We start from the raw sequence: 15,870 nt of genomic DNA, 5'->3' as shown, positions 1-15,870 counted from the left end.
CACATATACGTGTTCTCATGCTTCAGTATCCTGCTGAACTTTAACCATAGCATCAGTGGGGTCAGTAATAATCCTCTATAGTGATACAGTGGCTTTGCTCACATCAAATGTAACCATTACATCTAATGGGAACAATATGGCATTCTGTGTTCTCACTAGTTACCCGTGACTACAGGACATGCTTTAGTGTTCTGCTGTTGAACAATTAAGTACAGAAAGAGTATTTTAACTTACTTATGGTTTGGTTACTGCACCGTCACCTTAAACCAGGCATGTCCAAACTGCGGCCCTCCAGCTGTTGAGAAACTACACATCCCAGCATGCTCTGACCCAGCTTTAGCATTCTCTGACAGCAAAACTGTGTCAGGGCATGCTGGGATATGTAGTTTCACAACAGCTGGAGGGCCGCAGTTTGGACATGCCTGCCTTAAACCATTCATTGTTATATTAATTTGTCCTTTAGTCAACACATTGCTGATTAAGGGGGAGATTTATCAAAGCTTAAAGTGGAGAGTGATAACGTACAAACCAACCAACCAACCAATCAATCAATCAATCAATCAATCAACTCGTAGCTGTCATTTTTCAAACACAGCCTGTAACATGGCAGCTAGGAGCTGTTTAGTACTTTATCTCTCTCCACTTGATCTCTTTCCAAGCTTTGATATATCTCCCCCCAATGCAGTTAAATTAGATAACTAACAACTGCTGAGGATCCTCAATAGCTCCTTATATTATGACTTATGTCGACCTACCATTCCTAACCAGATGAAAGAGTAATATGAGGATGGATGCTTGCCATCAGATAACCTCCTAATCCTGCCACAGAATTTGGGCTGTTGCATGTAGGATGTCATCTCTACACTGACTTGTGGGCAAAGCAAAATGCATCTGCAGGCAAATTAATGATGGATGGGATGTTCTGCGCTGGTTGATGAACAGATGAGGAGGATGTAATGCTCTGCAGTCTCAGCAGATTAAATCATCCTCTGCTGTCAAGGGGCGTGTGGGATAAACAAAGGGGGGAACTGACACGTAACCAACTACCCCCAAGTCTCCACACTACACTAATAGACTACCTCAATTTACAGCAGCTGCTAGACAACGCACTACCACACTATTTTATATTCTGCTACACGGTAAATAATACCTTATTAAAAAATATTAATCTACACTGCAAAACAGCACATTGATAGTTACAGTACCACAACAGCGTCTTTCTCCTCACATATGGCTAGGCGACAAAAGTTACACACTATTACAGTCACTGTTAGTTTTATATGCTGTACAAAAAATTCTATATCTACGATATACAATGAGGGTCCTAGAGTGGTGTGATGTATGTAACAGTGTAACACTCTGCTGCACTGTGCACAGTGGAATGTGTCCGATTTATTTATCAGGGTCTTTAGGGTGTTTACAAAAGGATTATAGTTGTCTAAACAGACCCCACAGTCACTCTACATTAATCCAGCAATCTGGTCATCAATTACTGGCTGCTGAATCACAGGCACACAGCCAGACATCACCACTGTGAGATTCCAGAACGATGAGTGCTTGTGATCTTATATCGCAAATGTAGGCTACAAGCACCATTGTAACTGTAGGTGTAAACGCACTCCTGCTACTATTCTGCTACTACCACAGTACACTACTAACCACCAAATAACTACTAACCATCAGTACTAACAGTCACAGTACACACACTCATATGTCACCACCACCCCACCCTACACACACGTTATTCATTCCTAGATCTATATATCCCAGGTTGGGATCCACACATGTGCACTAACTCACATTCCTTCACATCCTCCCCACATCCCCCTGCTTGTATATCTTCCTTCCTCCTAACATGTATTTCCTCCTTATTCTCCAAAATACATATTGTCTCCCAATATCACTGCCGATCTTCTCCCCCTGCCCATTCATTCTGCCTCCATCCACTGAGACTACTTCTTACAGTTAGTATCAGAAAGGAGACGGGGTCTATGCTCCTATAAACTCTTCTACTACCTTGGGATTACTGCCCTCATGTGATGTGACCCAGTTTTCTGTTGTCACCCACCCTCATTTCTCACCTCAGCAGATTCTGCAGGTTCTTCTTGCTGGAGTTCCTCCTCAGTATTGAAGTGGACATCCTAGCACAGTCCAATCTGTAATTTACCCTTCTCTTCCTCCTGTCCTTTGTCTGTAGATTTCTCACACAGCCCTCCCACTCCACACCTTCCCTTTATCAGTTCCCCTGTGATCGGTCCCAGCGATAGGGTTTGTCCTGTTTGTTTGTCCCCTCAGCCTCCGCTTCTCTCCTTGCTGCTTTCTCCCTTTATCAGGAAGTTTGAGCAGCTGCCTGCTCTCCTTTTGTTTTACAGCTTTGCTCTCTTTTTCTATCCCCCTCCTCCTGTGTTGGGAAGTTAGGGGGAGATGATATGAGGTAAGAGGAAGCAAGACCCTCCCTGCCCCTGTGTTTAGGGAAGGGGAGGGAGGGTAACAATATGTCTCTGTCTGTATCTCCCCCTCAGACACTCAGGGGGAGTCCCTGTATCACAGCAACTACTATATTTCCCCTGATGCTTTGGCTGTATAGGATTGTCACATGCAGTGTACAATGTTCAGGCTTTTATGTCCCTACATTTTTATGTCCCCTGCCTCTCGTTCCCACCATTCAGCCCATTCCTCTTTCCTGTCAGTGATTTCCATTACTGTGTCACACAGATATACTGTCCATTCACTGCATTATTGATGCTATTGTTCTTCCTGCCCATTATTGTCTCTATAACTGTTTCTTCATATTTTATTAGACTGAGAAATTCAGTCTCTTGTTAAGATTATCAAATCTTATCACACATTGCTTTCATGTATCAATTTCATATTCAGTCCTGTTATAATTCTCCCACCTGGTCAGGTCTCGTACTTCTTTATGCGTTATTGATAAACTGAATACTGATTTCTGTCTGATTTAGCCTTTTCATCTACAGCTAGACTTCTGTCAGTATATTACATATAGCCCAGGGCCCAGGGCTATGCATATGTCACAATAATCTGCAGCCATACACATATATATATATTGAATGCACACCTGCATTATTCAGCATGCCACAATATTCTACGGGATGCGGTCAAGATGCCGCCGGCCGGAATCCCGGCGGTCGAAATACCGACGACGGAATCCCGACCGCCACAATCCCGACATATTCTCCCTCCGTGGGTGTCCACGACACCCATAGAGGGAGAATATAATAGTGTGCCGAGCGTAGCGAGGCACCGTGCCCGCAAGGGGCTGCGTTCCGCTCGCCACCCCTGTCGGGATTGTGTGGTCGGGATTCCGGCGTTGGTATTTCGACCGCCGGGATTCCGGCCGGCGGTATTTATTACTGATCCCTATTCTACATATAAACCATAATAGTCCGATCGCTCCTGCTGCCAGATTTGTTTCTATACATGAAAATATAACCCAGCACTATGAACATGCCTAGACAATCTGCAGCCAGATATCCCTGTAGATAGTGCATATAAACCAAATGTATCCAATCATGTCCTGATGATCTACAAATAAACAGTACATTCCATCCTGATCATTTGCAGTTAGATATAGTACTACCCTGATCATCTATAGTTTATGGGGAGTATTCAATTAGTGTTGGATCCACTCTGACACTGAGGATCCAACACTTTAGTATTCTTTTGTGGGCCGTTTCCGCCCATTTCCCCATGATTCCAACCGTTTCCCCCCTGATTCTGACCATTCATTTTGGCCCTCTCTTATGGGCGAAAATGAATGGTCAAAAACGGACCCGTTTTTGACCACTGCAGGGTCAAAAACACATGGATGAGCAGAGATTCCGCTCATCCATGGGTTTTTCGACATGTCAGAATTTTCGACAGGGCGGAAAACTGGCACTTCAATTGAATATTGAAGTGTCGAAAAGTGCCGATTATCGTCGGAAAGTGCCGTCTTTCCACCCTGTTGAAAATTCTGACACTAATCGAATACTCTCCTATATAGTACATATAACCTATGACTATAATCAGGGCCGTCTTAACAGCAGTGTAGGCTCCTGAGCAAAGCAATGCACTTGGGCCCCTACCCATCCTGGTGGGGAGTGCTATCAGCGACAGCTTTGATGCTTCGAGGGCAGTAGGGGGTGTTCCATCTTCAGCTCAACATGTAGGACCTGGAGCAGTAATTTCTGCTACTTACTCCTTTATTGCATAGATGGTGGGAGATTGGGAGCACACTAAAGTGTAGAAGTGGCATTGGGCTGAATGAAGGGGCCCCTGTACATGACTTCCAGGGTAGTAGGGGGTGTGTAATACGCAGGGGAGGGGTAGATAGTGGAGTGGGCTTATATTCATCATTTTCCGGTAGGAGTGCAGCTTGCTTGATTGCATATAGCCCCAGTTCCTGGAAATGTCTTAGCTTTCAATAGGATAAAAAACTAGAGAGTCCCACCTTTCAGGAGGTACTGGGGACTTGGGGATCAGAGTTTAGGAGCCAGAGCAATTCACTGACTAAAATATAAAATTGCATACCAGGCGTGTGGAGCGGGAGTAGCGACCAGCTTCTGGAAGGCTGATATTTTTGGCTCTAGGCATAGTAGAGACAAGCTGCCAGTATCCACTGAGAGAGAAAGGCCCAGCTTTTGGAGTATTACCTCAGAAGAACTCTAAGCTAGACAGAACCCGAAATATCTGGTTGGGAAGAGCAATTAATAGTCTCGGATGGAGAAGACTGTTTTGAAGTTGGATATCTCCGGTTCCCCAGGGACGATTTTCAAAAATCTTGTTGTACCCCTAGAAAGAGCTATCAGCCTAGGGCCCTTATACTTCTGTGGCCCTTGGGCAACTGCCCATTGACCCATACGAAAAGACAGCCCTGACCATAATTTAATCACATTCAGATAATCTGCAGCCAGATACCACCGCCCACCCCTGCGATGTGCTCACTTTAGTGTCGGGACTCCTGCACATGTGCAGTCCCGCTGACCACACATGCTGGGTAGGGTTCGGGGATATCCCTCTGCCGGCTAATTATGCAAAGTGTACCAAATAGACTACAATGGGTTTACATACAAAAAGAAATATAATAGCAGCACTAATAGGTGTGCATTATTGACCAGAGATGGATTGGATGAAAAAAGATTTAAACATTTATTAAAATGATCTCATATATATAAATAATTAAAAACAACACTACACCGACTTAAGCTGTCTATTTGATAGTGTCCGTTCCTTTTGGAAATTTACTGGACTACAATAGGTGTGGAAATCTGTAGTTTAGGAGCTGATGGCACAGTCCAATTTATTACATTACCGCATGTGCGCTGCTGGAGGAAGAAAGTCCCTTTAGGAATTCCCTTAAGGTGGAAGTTGGTACCAGGGTACTGTATCCTCACCAGATTGCGGAGCCTTTCTTGCAGAATAGGCACAAATTAGCCTGGAAGTAAGTCCATTCACCAAAGTTCTTATTTTGGAGTCCTGTATGGTCCGGGTACTTCTATTGCAGCACGTAGTCGGTGATAGGAGTAAAATCGGACGCGTTTCGCTGCAGGTCCTGCAGTCAGTTTACTGGCTGTTGGGATCCCGGCATTCAGGAGACCGACGCCGGAATCCCTAATGATATCCCGGCAGTCGGAATCCTGACCGCCTCCGGATATTCCTACTTGGTTATTGGGTCACTGCCTCGCCGCTGGGATTCCATGACAGCCAGCATCCCATCTGCCGGGATATCATACGTATCCCGGCTTACACACACCACTCCCAGTTCCTTACACCTGCATAGTCGCCGACCAGTTACCGCCCAGTAACAGTAAGTGTTTTCCACTCAATCCGATCAATCTGTCTGCGCAGGTGCAGCATGCTGATATCTGCGAGGCAAACACACTTGATAATCATGATCTGCGGCATTAACTTCTGCAGAGGTTCTCTAAGCTGCAGGATGGAGAATGAGTTATTGCTTTCTCAGGACTACTGTTCCCTGGCCTCCTGCAGGCCAGGGAACTATGGAGTCTATTCATGAAGCACTGCAGTGATAATTTAGCATCCAACTCGCTGCAAGTGGCAATGGGTGATACTGCAGGGACAGCTAATCCTTATCACCACTAATTTTGTAGCAGTGAAACTTAAATACTGTTGAGCAGAGGTTCTCAAACTCGGTCCTCGGGGGCACACACAGTGCATGTTTTGCAGGTAACCCAGCAGGTGCACAGGTGTATTAATTACTCACTGACACATTTTAAAAGGTCCACAGGTGGAGCTAATTATTTCACTTGTTATTCTGTGAGGAGACCTGCAAAACATGCACTGTGTGTGCCCCCGAGGACCGAGTTTGAGAACCTCTGCTGTTGAGGGTGCATGTGTACGGAGATGCCGATGGGCTGTGGAAGGATACACACAGGGTTAGAAGGATCCATAAGGATCCCTTTTCAGAGCCTGGAACTTCTTCATATAGGAAAGGGAGAGTGTTTGCAAACTATCACCATCTGAAGATGGCATCAGTTCCTGCAGTCATGTGGTATTTTTTGAGCTTGATGAATTTAGGTCCCCATACTATTTAATGAAGATATCCTGCTTACAGTTGTAACTAGGGTGGTGCTTATACACAGGGGTTGGGGCTGGGATACCGGCGGTCAGCATACCGACCTCGGGATCCCGGCAGCAGAATGCCAGGGGGTGGGGAGGTGAGCGCAACAAACCCCCATGTGGTGTCGTGGGAATAGTTCCTGTGGGTCGGCATTCTGTCTGCCAGTATTGTGATTGCTCAGGATCCCGGCGTTGGCATGGTGAACGCTGGGATCCCAGAGCGCCGTTCACATTACCGCATCCCATACACAGTAAGAGCCCTTTATACATTATGCCAGGTAGCGCTCCTACACAATGGGGGGTGGTGTGTATGTGTGTGTGTGTCCCTCGCACATGTACTCACTGCAGCCAGTGATTCACAGACACAGCTCCTGCCTCCTACCGCCCACCTCCGACCCGGAAGTCCCGTACAGCACAGCGGTGGACAAGGTACTTTCCAGCACTGCCTACAGCAGACAGCACTGCAACACAAATAGGGCGGCCAGTCAGGGTCTCAGCGCACGATACGCTCACAGCTAAAGTGCGCTGTGTGCAAAGCATTCTTTGCACAAATGTAGTAACGGCCCTGCATGGCTGTTATACACTTACCTCTACACTCTCAGTCTTTGCTATCTATCTATCTATCTATCTATCTATCTATCTATCTATCTATCTATCTATCTATCTACTGCTGTAGATAGGGTGGTGCAGAGGAAACCCACACAAGCACGGGAGGAAAACTTTTAAAGTACTTATGTCTACAATAAACAGAGTTACTTCCAATAAGATGTCTGTTGATCAACTGACACAAAAGACTCTTTAAAGCTATAAACAATATACATCCTATGTTGGTCATTCTTTCCAGTGTGGAATGTGAACATGCTGTAGTGAAAAGGTGTTGATCGAAATTCTGTTTGAGCCATTAGAGCAGGGGTGGGGAACCTCTTTTCTACCAAGGGCCATTTGGATATTTATAAGATCCTTCGGGGGCCATACAAAAATTATCAATTTAAAAATTAGCCTGCCCCCAGTAGATATGCCCCCAGTAGTTATGACCCAGTAGATATGCCCCCAGTAGTTATGCCCCAGTAGATATGCCCCCAGTAGTTATGCCCCCAGTCAGTAGTTATGCCCCCAGTAGATATACCCCCCAGTCAGTTGTTATGCCCCAGTAGATATGCCCCCCAGTACATATTACCCCAGTCAGTAGTTATGACCCAGTAGATATGCCCCCAGTAGTTATGCCCCAGTAGATATGCCCCCAGTAGTTATGCCCCCAGTCAGTAGTAATGCCCCCAGTAGATATACCCCTCAGTCAGTTGTTATGCCCCAGTAGACATGCCCCCCAGTACATATGCACCCAGTCAGTTGTTATGCCCCAGTAGATATGCCCCCTTGTAGCGACGCTTACACACACATATTAAAAGAAGAAAAAAAACAATACTCACCAACCCCGCTCCTGCTTCTGGACCGTTGCCCTCCGCCTGTCCACCGCTCATAAGAACTATGGCAGAGACGTCATGATATCTCTCCCATAGCACCGCACAGACGCACACGCACACTGCCAGAGCTGGAAGCCGGAGCTCAGGAGTGACCTCCTGCCTCCGGCTGCCGCTGAGGGGAAGGAGCCAGGCGCCCACTAATAACAAAATCTCAGCGGGCTCCCTCGGTTAGGTGAGCCTGGCCGGGCCAGATCAAGTGGCTCTGTGGGCCTTATACAGCCCTCGGGCCTGAGGTTCCCCACCCCTGCATTAGATGATGAGTGCCTGATACACAGTTGGTTGCAAATTAGGAGTATACTGCTCCAATACTGGGTACAAGTTAAAAAATGCATACTGTATATTCACCTATAGAATTGTACACATCTTACGACGCAAACTCTATGCGTATGCCGGGATTTCTACTAGTCACCATCATCTGCGTGTACTTGCACCTACCTTATACTATTTGCAAAAGACAGACTTCCATACAGGCTCAGCTCTGCATAATCCCCCATTACAGCTCAGTTATGCCTCATCACTCATGGGTGAAGATGTGATCGCCTGATAAAGTATCACTGTTTAAGGGGGAGATGTATCAAAGTTTGGAGATAAAGTGGGGAGAAATACAAGGTGGGATGCATCAAGCATCAAGCATCGCATCCCACCACTGATCGCAAGCTTAGCGGCATTTAGCAATGCTGTATGCTTGTACAATTGCAAATAAAAATGTTAAAGACAGCTGTCCCGATAAGAGCTGTCCCTTGCGATATAAGGATTTCTGGGTTTATGACCCGGGAGTCCCTCTAGCATACCTCCCAACATCACTGAGTTGGAGCTCGGGATTCCCCTGCTCGGAAAGGGGACGGGGTCTCGAGGAAAAGGGCATGGCTTCACGGGAATGCTGTGATTGCGAGACCCATTTTTATCACTATGGGGGCATGGCCAGCGCTCTATGAGCTGCTGGCCATGCCCCCTGCTCCTGTATCTCCCTTGAATAGATGCTGCGCGCATGTCCACAGCATCTATTCACCGCTGCTCTAAGCAGAGTGACGCGAAAATCGGGACAGTTGGGAGGTATGCTCTACGCATGTGCTGCCATCAGCCAACGCATGGGGAAGCAGGGGGGACACTGGGAGGAATCCTACTGGATCCTTCTCAGGGAACATTGCAAATAGAAGCTTCTATTAGGTACCTCCATGAATAGATGGCGCTGCCTATCAGGGGACCATTTTCCAGAAAGTTTCGCTTTCCAAAGCTTTGAGCATATGGGGAATGCAGTCAAACCTCCAAAATTGCATTTTCTGAAGCGTAACAGCATTTTTGACAAAGATGCCCAAATTACCAACCAATCTGCTCCTGATTGTCATGTTTCAAACACAGCCTGCAACATGACAGGAGCTGCCTATGTTCTCCTAATGATTGTGCCGACCCTGGCTGGAAGATTGCCATGTCAAACACATACAGTATAATAAATTCATAAATCCACCTTGTTTCTGGATTATTTTTTCTTTAAACATATCCATCATATGTTCTGTATGACGATTACCTTTGTGTAACCTTTTTAGGATTAAGGAATAGTGAAGGAATTCTATACAAAACATAGGTGATCATTCCGAGTTGGTCGCTCGCTAGCTGCTTTTAGCAGCATTGCAAACGCTAGGCCGCCGCCCTCTGGGAGTGTATCTTAGCTTAGCAGAATAGCGAACGAAAGATTAGCAGAACTGCTACTAAATATTTTCTTGCAGTTTCTGAGTAGCTCCAGACCTATTCCTAGATTGCGATCAGCTCAGTCGGTTTAGTTCCTGGTTTGACGTCACAAACACGCCCTGCGTTTGGCCAGCCACTCCCGTTTCTCCAGATACTCCCGTGTTTTTCCCTGACACGCCTGCGTTTTTTAGCACACTCCCGGAAAATGCTCAGTTACCACCCAGAAACGCCCCTTTCCTGTCAATCACTCACCGATCAGCAGTGCGACTGAAAAGCGCCGCAGGATCAACAGCAAAACTGCTAAGTTTTGTGTTAAATAACTAAGCGCATGCGCGCTGCGTACCATGCTCATGCGCATTTAGCAACAAATCGCAGCATAGCAAAATCGGCAACGACCGAACAACTCGGAATGACCACCATAGTGCGGGGAAGAGGATGAGGGTCATGTACAATATGACAAAAAGAGAATAGCACAATCCAAAAGCTTGGGTTTACATATAAGGGGGTAGATGTGCAGAAAGCAGATAGCGACGCTTTGAATATCCGCCCCAAGGTTTTGTATAAGCAACATTTTTTTGCCAGCTCCCTGGTAATAGTTATAAATAAAAATATATTTGTTCCAATTTCCTCTTTAAAATAACCCTATCGGCGGTATCCAATTAGCCGTGGTAATTTCCACATTGAGCAGGCTTTTTTTCCACGATCACTTCCGCAAAACACATAGGTCCATGACTTTTTGCAGATCCTTTGTGATTTCGCATGAAAAAGTAATTTTTTTGAATGGGAAAAAAGGGCTAATTGAATAGCCCGAAAGCAAAATGGTGATTAAATATTTTTTTTGTGAAAACCCCGTTTTTCACATCCAAAAATGTTTCACATCCAATTGAATAGCCCCCTATATCTAATATACAGTACAAATGCTATGGGTCACTTGCTTCTAAAACACAATGGCCGGGATGTAATGGGAGACAATTTTAACGTCCAGGAAAAAGACTCACAAACTTGGACATCAAAATGTGCATCTTTTTCCCGGAGGCAATGTAATGGCGTGTGTCTTTTGCGCTCACAATGCTAATCGGATCTGACTTCTGACTACTTTTTTAGACCAGAAAGCATCAGATTTTTTTCAGTCCAACCAGAAAGCGTGTTATTTTAACAGTTGCACAGTGATAGAACATCACCCATTGGCACCCAAAGTCCAATGATTAAAGCAACACACACGCCAAATTAACCCCAGTCCTCCAGGACACACAAGCAGTTTATGCTGATTTAAATATTATGTGGCACGGCTATATTCTGTGTGTAATAGCAGCTGTATCCCCATACCAAATAATGGGGTAAATTTACTAAGCCTTGGATGGAGATAAAGTGGACAGAGATAAAGTCCCAGCCAATCATCCCCTAACTGTCATTTTTCAAACCCAGCCTGTTACATGGCAGTTGGAAGCAGATTGGCTGGTACTTTAGCTCCATCCACGTTATCTCCATCCAAAGCTTAGTAAATAGACCCCTATGTTACACTGTCGCAGATGTATTAAGCCTGGAGAAGTGACAAAGAAGTGACAAGTGGAATGTGATAATGCACCAGTCAATCAGCTCCTGTCATTTTTCAAACCCATAATGATTGGCTGGTGCATTATAACCTTCCACTTATCATTCATTTTTCATTGCTTTATCACTTCTCCAGTCTTAATACATCTGCCCCAGTGTTTGGCTGGAATACATTTTGTATGCAGATACAGCTGCTATTACACACAGAATATAGGCATGCTGCATACATTTTGTATGCAGATACAGCTGCTACAGAATATAGGCATGCTGCATATAATTTTAATCAGCAAAAGCTGCTTGTGCATCCGCCTAATACATCTGTTTGTGACTCACACGCATTTTCCGGTGACAAATGTGCAAATAAGCAAAAATGACACATACAGTATATGGACTATTTTGAGAGTTAAAAGTATTTTTATTTGATTTTAAGATTAGAAATAATGTTACAAATGTTTATTTGTTGTAAATGTGTTGTAATTGTGTACTTGTAATTGTTTTTCAACATTCAGAAATACAACTCAACCAAAAAAAACACAAAAAATCTATTTATGTCTGACTTTGTAGAGCTGTTTTGTGTGAGATTTAACATGGGGAAAACATCTGGATCTGAATTTTTACAGAGCATTCTCTTTAAGAGTAGAAAACATCCGACTTTACATGTACTTGGATGCCATTACATTGACCGGGTTTGCAAAAAGTCCAAAATCGGACGTTTTTACAAACTTGGCTCAAACTCCCTGTCAATGAGTCTAATAACTAATAGCAGTACCAGATTAACAATGACCGTTGCCCAAGAGCACCCACACACAGGGGGCATCCACACATAACTACATAACCAGCATGGGGGCACGTTGGCACCAGGGCCGGTTCCGGGGCTTCTTGCGCCCCGGGCGGCATTAGGGGGCGTGACTTCATACAGGGGGCGTGGTCAGTTACGTCCCCTGTACTGTAGTAGGATGTGCGGTGCGCGATGACGTCATCGCGCACCGCACAGCAAAGGTCCTCTCCACGAAGGAAAACTAGATGCTAAGCGTCTAGTTCCCTTCGTGGAGAGGACCTTTGCTTTGCGGTGCGCGATGACGTCAACGCGCACCGCACATCATTACAGTTAAGGTTCTCTCCAGGAAGGGAAGCTAGACGCGTAGCGTCTAGTTTCCCTTCACAGGACAGCGGGCAGCGGCAGTGGGGGGCACCACAGCAGCAGCGGATCTTGCCATGGTGCGGCGCCCTCCGGATGGCGCCGGCGCCCCGGGCAAAAGTCCTGCTTGCCCGTGGCAAGATCCGCTACTGGTTGGCACATGTGAGTTGGTTACTGTGTGGCATAAAGGGAACTGGAGGCACTAGAGTGTGTTTAACACATTTGTGTTGGAAGAAATAATACATTATACTTTTAAACAATAGTTAGTTGCCCTGGGGACTACCACTAACCTTAATCTTGTCCAGATTAAGGGCCGAGGATTGGTCAACTGAGTTAGCCGAAGCAGACATCACATCAATAATGGTGCAACTTAGGGGGCACAGCGTGCGATCACGCAGGACCCACTTTGCACATGCGTAGGTCCTGCACATATGCAGTCCACCCACCATTGCAGATGTACGCAAACCACTGGGTTTGCATACATCTCTGAGTTAGACCACAGTCTCAGCTGATGCCACTGTATGGGTCCAGCAAAATGTGATTAATAGAAAACATATTATGTAATAAGTATCCTCTCATACCCCCTAGCTGTCCCATTTTAAGTGTGACTAGTCTGGTGATGTGGCTTACCCCCATTTAAAATCGCCATGATCCCTCCGGTGTGTATAACTGCAAGAGGCATCCGGCAAGTCATGTCCTGATAAGAGTAGTTGGCTCTTGCTAATTCAATATGAAACTATAAAATGCAAAGCCCTTATCATACAAATCAATTCCTTTTTTTTTTTTTTTTAGAATTACGTAAAACCTTGAAGTAGCAGGAATAAATACTGGTACAGTTACCCACTTAACTGACATTTTTTCCCTTCAAAACCATTCATCAAATTGTTTTATTTTTTAATTTAATATTGTTTTAAAAAGTATTTTTTTCAATATTTAAATATTATAGGAGAAAAAGGTACAGGTGCGCTGGTGATCCTATAATGAGAGTTTGTCAGTCCACAGTGAATGAATCCCTGGGCTGTAGCACTGGTGTAACCAACACCGCTGCAAATCTCCAAATGAAGCTCAGAACTCCTTGAGCAAATTGTGTCTGGAAAAAATCAGGAGAATGCACCCATAGTGCAGATAAATTTATTTCACACATAAATTAAAAACAGGACATTCCATGGATTATAAAAGACTCGTACCATAATAGACCCACTCTTTGGGCCAGTTAAAACACATGAAACAATCCACCAGGCTATCCACCAAACCTGCTGCAGTCAAAGACCGGACCATGCACCGCGCCGGTAGAAGCCGAACTCGTCAGGTCACTCACAGTGAAGCAGCCGGGATGTGTGAGCCGGATGGGAGAAGACGCACGTCTGGCAAGCCCCGCCTCTACGCGTTTCGTAGTTACTTCGTCAGGAGGCTGGCTTGTCAGACATAATGGTCCGGTCTTTGACTGCAGCAGGTTTGGTGGATAGCCTGGTGGATTGTTTCATGTGTTTTAACTGGCCCAAAGAGTGGGTCTATTATGGTACGAGTCTTTTATAATCCATGGAATGTCCTGTTTTTAATTTATGTGTGAAATAAATTTATCTGCACTATGGGCGCATTCTCCTGATTTTTTCCAGATTTAAATATTATATTATACGTATTTGCAGAAAGGATCTCCTTGTCAAAAACTGGGGAACACAGTGGGGTGGTGCGGTCACATGTGATCTGACCATGCCAGTTAAATGGTTAAAGGCTTGGGCTTGTGGCTTTCCAGCTGTTGTTGAACTTCCATTCCCCATGAGATTTGCCAGATTACTATTTTGTATCCATGCTGGGGCTTCTAACTGGGGTCCCTAATATCGGCACATCTTCTATTCGAGATGGCTGGGACTAGGGGGACATGTATTAAGCAGTGCTAAAAGTGGAGAAGTAAGCCGGTGGAGAAATTGCCCATGGCAACCAAACAGCTGCTCTGTATTTACTGAGAGTATGCAAGTTAAAAATGTTACATCAATGCTCACAGGTTGCCATGGCCATCTTCTTCCCTGGCTCACTTCTCCACTCTTATCACTGCTAAGTACATCTCCCTCTAAGGGAGAAATGTACTACGCAGTGATAAGCATGAGAAATGAGCCAGTGGAGAAGTTGCCCATGTCAACCAATCAGCTGCTCTCTATAATTTGAAAGTATGCAAATTATAAATGTTACTTCAATGCTGATTGGGCAACTTCTCCACTGGCTCACTTCTCTGCTCTTTTCACTGCTTAGTACATATCCCCCTAAATGGAGAGTTTGCATTAGGCAGACTGGGTGGGCTAATGGACTTTCATCCCGGGTACATTCAGAGTTTATAAAACTGAATGTGGAAGACTGTGAATAATATTGTAGGTTTAGACTAGTGTATTTACATTTGTCACTCAGTAATGTGTTTGACACAGCAAAGTGTTTCTGAAGCCAAGTATTCTATATATTTTAGTTAAGATTATAGCCTAAGACTGGTTTCATTCCATTGTAGTGAGACATAAACTTTTCCAGACGGCTCTATAAAGTTTTGAGAAGTATGGTTGAGCTAAATCCACACAATATTATCAATTTATGTCTTTGTCAGTGAAATTTTTTGAGTTTTTTTAAAGAGCAAAGTTCAATTGGCTAAGATCCATGAGGTCATTATACATTTCATGGCCTATATGCATTTGTCTTAAATAATCTCTTCTATATGTTCTATAGTCCCAGTTATTTTTTTATGATCAAATTTTACAGCTTTGGTCTTTGTAATAAAAATACATTTAAACTGTCATCTTTCTTCTAAGCCTTCTCATATTTTCCTATGCACATAAATATGTTTTAAACTACATTTGTTATGTCACACTGTTAAGTACAGGTCTGGCAATCACACAAGGGTCTCTTTGTGGATCTCGGGAAGAAATATTCTTTCATATCATTTCTTGGTTTTGCCACTTGACTAACTTCACATTAATTCTGATTTTGATCTGGTTCTATTTTGTATTTCCTGCTTGATCTCAGGTGGTCACTTATCTGTCCGAGAACTTTGTGCTGCTACCTGTATCAGTTTCCTTTCCATCATTGTTTTGCCTATATGAGCGTCTGAGGAATATCTGGGATGACAGGCCTATTTAGCCTTAGGTTTACAGTTTTAGTGATAATAAAAACACTTATTGCTGTAATTTATCCAAACAGTATGTTAGGAGCAATGGGGGTCATTCCGAGTTGTTCGCTCGTTTTTTTTTTCTCGCAACGGAGCGATTAGTCGCTAATGCGCATGCGCAATGTCCGCAGTGCGACTGCGCCAAGTAAATTTGCTATGCAGTTAGGTATTTTACTCACGGCATTACGAGGTTTTTTCTTCGTTCTGGTGATCGTAATGTGATTGACAGGAAGTGGGTGTTTCTGGGCGGAAACTGGCCGTTTTATGGGTGTGTGCGAAAAAACGCT

The 15,870-nt window shown here is 44.6% G+C and overlaps 1 protein-coding gene across 3 annotated transcripts in view; it reads right to left on the bottom strand.

The window, feature by feature from the left end:
• The window catches only part of LSP1 (lymphocyte specific protein 1), a 117,101-nt gene that overhangs the window by 54,647 nt on the left and 46,584 nt on the right, over positions 1-15,870 (bottom strand). Inside the window, exon 1 of one of the 3 annotated variants that reach the window (XM_063944705.1) lies at positions 2,082-2,379. The exons of the other annotated variants lie outside the window; for them this stretch is intronic. Coding sequence (XP_063800775.1) covers positions 2,082-2,140 — 59 coding nt within the window. The 5' untranslated portion in view covers positions 2,141-2,379. Of the gene's footprint in view, positions 1-2,081; positions 2,380-15,870 lie in introns of those variants that run through there. 3 annotated transcript variants of the gene reach the window in all.

The sequence above is a fragment of the Pseudophryne corroboree genome, chromosome 11, assembly GCF_028390025.1.
Source record: "Pseudophryne corroboree isolate aPseCor3 chromosome 11, aPseCor3.hap2, whole genome shotgun sequence".
Classification (NCBI taxonomy): domain Eukaryota; kingdom Metazoa; phylum Chordata; class Amphibia; order Anura; family Myobatrachidae; genus Pseudophryne; species Pseudophryne corroboree.
Note: the sequence above shows the minus strand (reverse complement) of the source record. Positions and strands in the feature narration are given on the sequence as shown.